Genomic DNA, 2,388 nt, shown 5'->3' with positions numbered 1-2,388 from the left:
TTTGATCTGCTCGTAATCCAAAGAGCGCACTGCATGGATGACGCCACTATCAGCACTAACCGACACATATGATGAAACTGGCACTCCGTTAACAGAGGAGTCCTCCAGTATGTAAGAAACACGGGCATTTTGGTTCCAGTCAGCGTCTGTGGCTTTTACTGTGAATATAGAGAGACCTGGCGTGTTGTTTTCTACAATGCAGGCCTCATATGAGCTCTTGTCAAAGACAGGTGCGTTGTCATTTACATCAGAGATCTGTAAAGTGAGAGTGACGCTGCTGGAGAGGGAGGGGACTCCTTCATCAGAGCAGCTCACTGTGATATTATACTCTGAAGCTCTTTCTCTGTCTAACTCACTGTCCGTAACTAAACTGTAAAAATTATTTGACGTCGTTTTAAGAATAAAAGGAATATGATCGTGTACGGAACACTGAACCTTACCATTTTCACCTGAGTCTGGATCTTGAATGTTAATCATTGTCACTACTGTATCGGGTATTGCACTCTCTGATATCACAGCTGATTTTGACATTATTTTAATTGTTGGCTCATTATCATTAATATCCACAACTTCAACTATAATTTTGCAGGAATCCGTGAGTCCTCCGTTATCTCTGGCGCGCACGTTAATCTGAAAATGCTTTTTCTTCTCATAATCCAAACCACCTATCAATCTCATTTCACCGTTTTTTTCGTTTACTTCAAAAATCTGTCTGACATCATCTAAAGTATTTGTAATCGAGTATGTTATTTTACTGTTTAAACCGTGATCAGCATCTGTCGCAGTGACAGAAGTCACAGTGGTGCCCTTTGGGGAATTTTCAGTAACTGTGCCTTTATATGTCTTCTGTGTAAAAACAGGGGCATTGTCATTAACATCTAATACAGTAATAAGAATCTGCATTGTTCCGGACATGTGCGGTTCTCCTCCATCTACAGCCGTCAGCACTAACGACAAGAACTCATTTTTTTCTCTATCTAGAGGCTTCTCTAGAACCATTTCTACGTTCTTTGTTCCATCAGCTTGATTGTGCAGCTTAAGCATACAATGATCACTCGGTTTAAGAACATATGTTTGGAGACCATTCGTGCCCACATCCAAATCCACAGCTCTCTCCAAATCAAATTTTGCCCCGACAACAGCAGACTCGCTAATTATAAATTTAATTTCACTCTTTTCAAAGGTCGGTGCGTTGTCGTTGATGTCTTTTATTTCAACTGTGACGCTGTAAAATTCCATAGGATTCTCCAGCACGATCTGAAAATGCAGAGCGCACGGTGTGGTTTCAGGGCAGAGCGCCTCTCTGTCTATTCTTTCTCTGACGAGGAGGAGTCCTCTCTCCGCATTCAGCTCGATGTATTCTCTGCTGTCCCCGGAATAAACACGGCCGTTTCCCGACTTCAGACGTTCAACATCCAAACCTAAATCCTGAGCTATGTTACCGACTAACGAGCCTGTCGACATTTCCTCGGGAACAGAGTAGCTCACCTGTCCGAAAACTGAACTACAGGACAAAAATAAAACGAAGAGCAGTACTTGCCGTCTCATTGTTTGAACAAAAGTCGGTAGGAGAAAACAACAAGCTCCCCAAATAATAACTTTAAACCATCGAAAATCCTTCGAGCAAAATTGACATATATTTAAGAATCCTCGAATTTGAAATGAGAAAAAAAATATGTCTCGTCCTAATTCAAAGGAGCACCAGAATTGAAGACAAAGTGGTCGACGCCTGCCCTTTTTGTCTGATATGTAAGCAAGAAGAGGCGTTACTGCTGTTAACAGTACACATACGAGTACAACCAGAAGGCAACAGCGGCCCATAGAGTACAAAAATAAATACTGCACAAAATATATTTATTTGAACCAAAAAAGTCTAAAAAAAGAAAACCTATTCGGGTTTATTAGGTTAATCAAATCCTGTTATTTGAAAAAAATACTAAAAAGTATGTGAAGAAACTGGGAAAATATATCTGAACACTAAACGAACTGAAAATATTGTACTTGTTGCTCTCCAAGGTGCTGAAGAAAACAGCATAATGGTGCAAAATTTCATTCCTCTCAAGAAATGTTTAACAGTTAAAATACTAATAGATAATATTAAAAAAGAAAAAAAAGAACAACAAAAAATCAGATAAAAAAGGAAAACAGCGAATCAACAGGACAGAGACTAATTTAAAAAATAAGTTAAAAAAAAAAGAAAAGAAAAAAAGAGTATGTTTTGTATGAGTATTGGATTATTCTAACCTCTAATGAAGAGTCAGGTTGATCCAAGATGTTCTTGTCACTCTGTATCCGCTGCATCGTCCCTGTAGAACTCGGATCCATTATCAACACGTTCTGACTACCAGCTGTGCCGAACTTACAGTCACTCTTTCTGGAGTCAGTCGT

The 2,388-nt window shown here is 39.3% G+C and overlaps 2 protein-coding genes across 38 annotated transcripts in view; both read right to left on the bottom strand.

The window, feature by feature from the left end:
• The window catches only part of LOC108243029 (protocadherin beta-16-like), a 3,061-nt gene extending 848 nt beyond the window's left edge, over positions 1-2,213 (bottom strand). The window contains exon 1 of the mRNA XM_037977530.1: positions 3-2,213. Coding sequence (XP_037833458.1) covers positions 3-1,821 — 1,819 coding nt within the window. The 5' untranslated portion in view covers positions 1,822-2,213. The remainder of the gene's footprint in view (positions 1-2) is intronic.
• Positions 1-2,388, bottom strand: part of LOC108243066 (protocadherin gamma-A11) — a 234,173-nt gene that overhangs the window by 61,677 nt on the left and 170,108 nt on the right. For 2 of the 37 annotated variants that reach the window (XM_037977442.1, XM_037977453.1), the window contains exon 3: positions 2,245-2,364. The exons of the other annotated variants lie outside the window; for them this stretch is intronic. In XM_037977442.1, coding sequence (XP_037833370.1) covers positions 2,245-2,364 — 120 coding nt within the window. The remainder of the gene's footprint in view (positions 1-2,244; positions 2,365-2,388) is intronic. 37 annotated transcript variants of the gene reach the window in all.

The sequence above is a fragment of the Kryptolebias marmoratus genome, linkage group LG9, assembly GCF_001649575.2.
Source record: "Kryptolebias marmoratus isolate JLee-2015 linkage group LG9, ASM164957v2, whole genome shotgun sequence".
Classification (NCBI taxonomy): Eukaryota; Metazoa; Chordata; class Actinopteri; order Cyprinodontiformes; family Rivulidae; genus Kryptolebias; species Kryptolebias marmoratus.
Note: the sequence above shows the minus strand (reverse complement) of the source record. Positions and strands in the feature narration are given on the sequence as shown.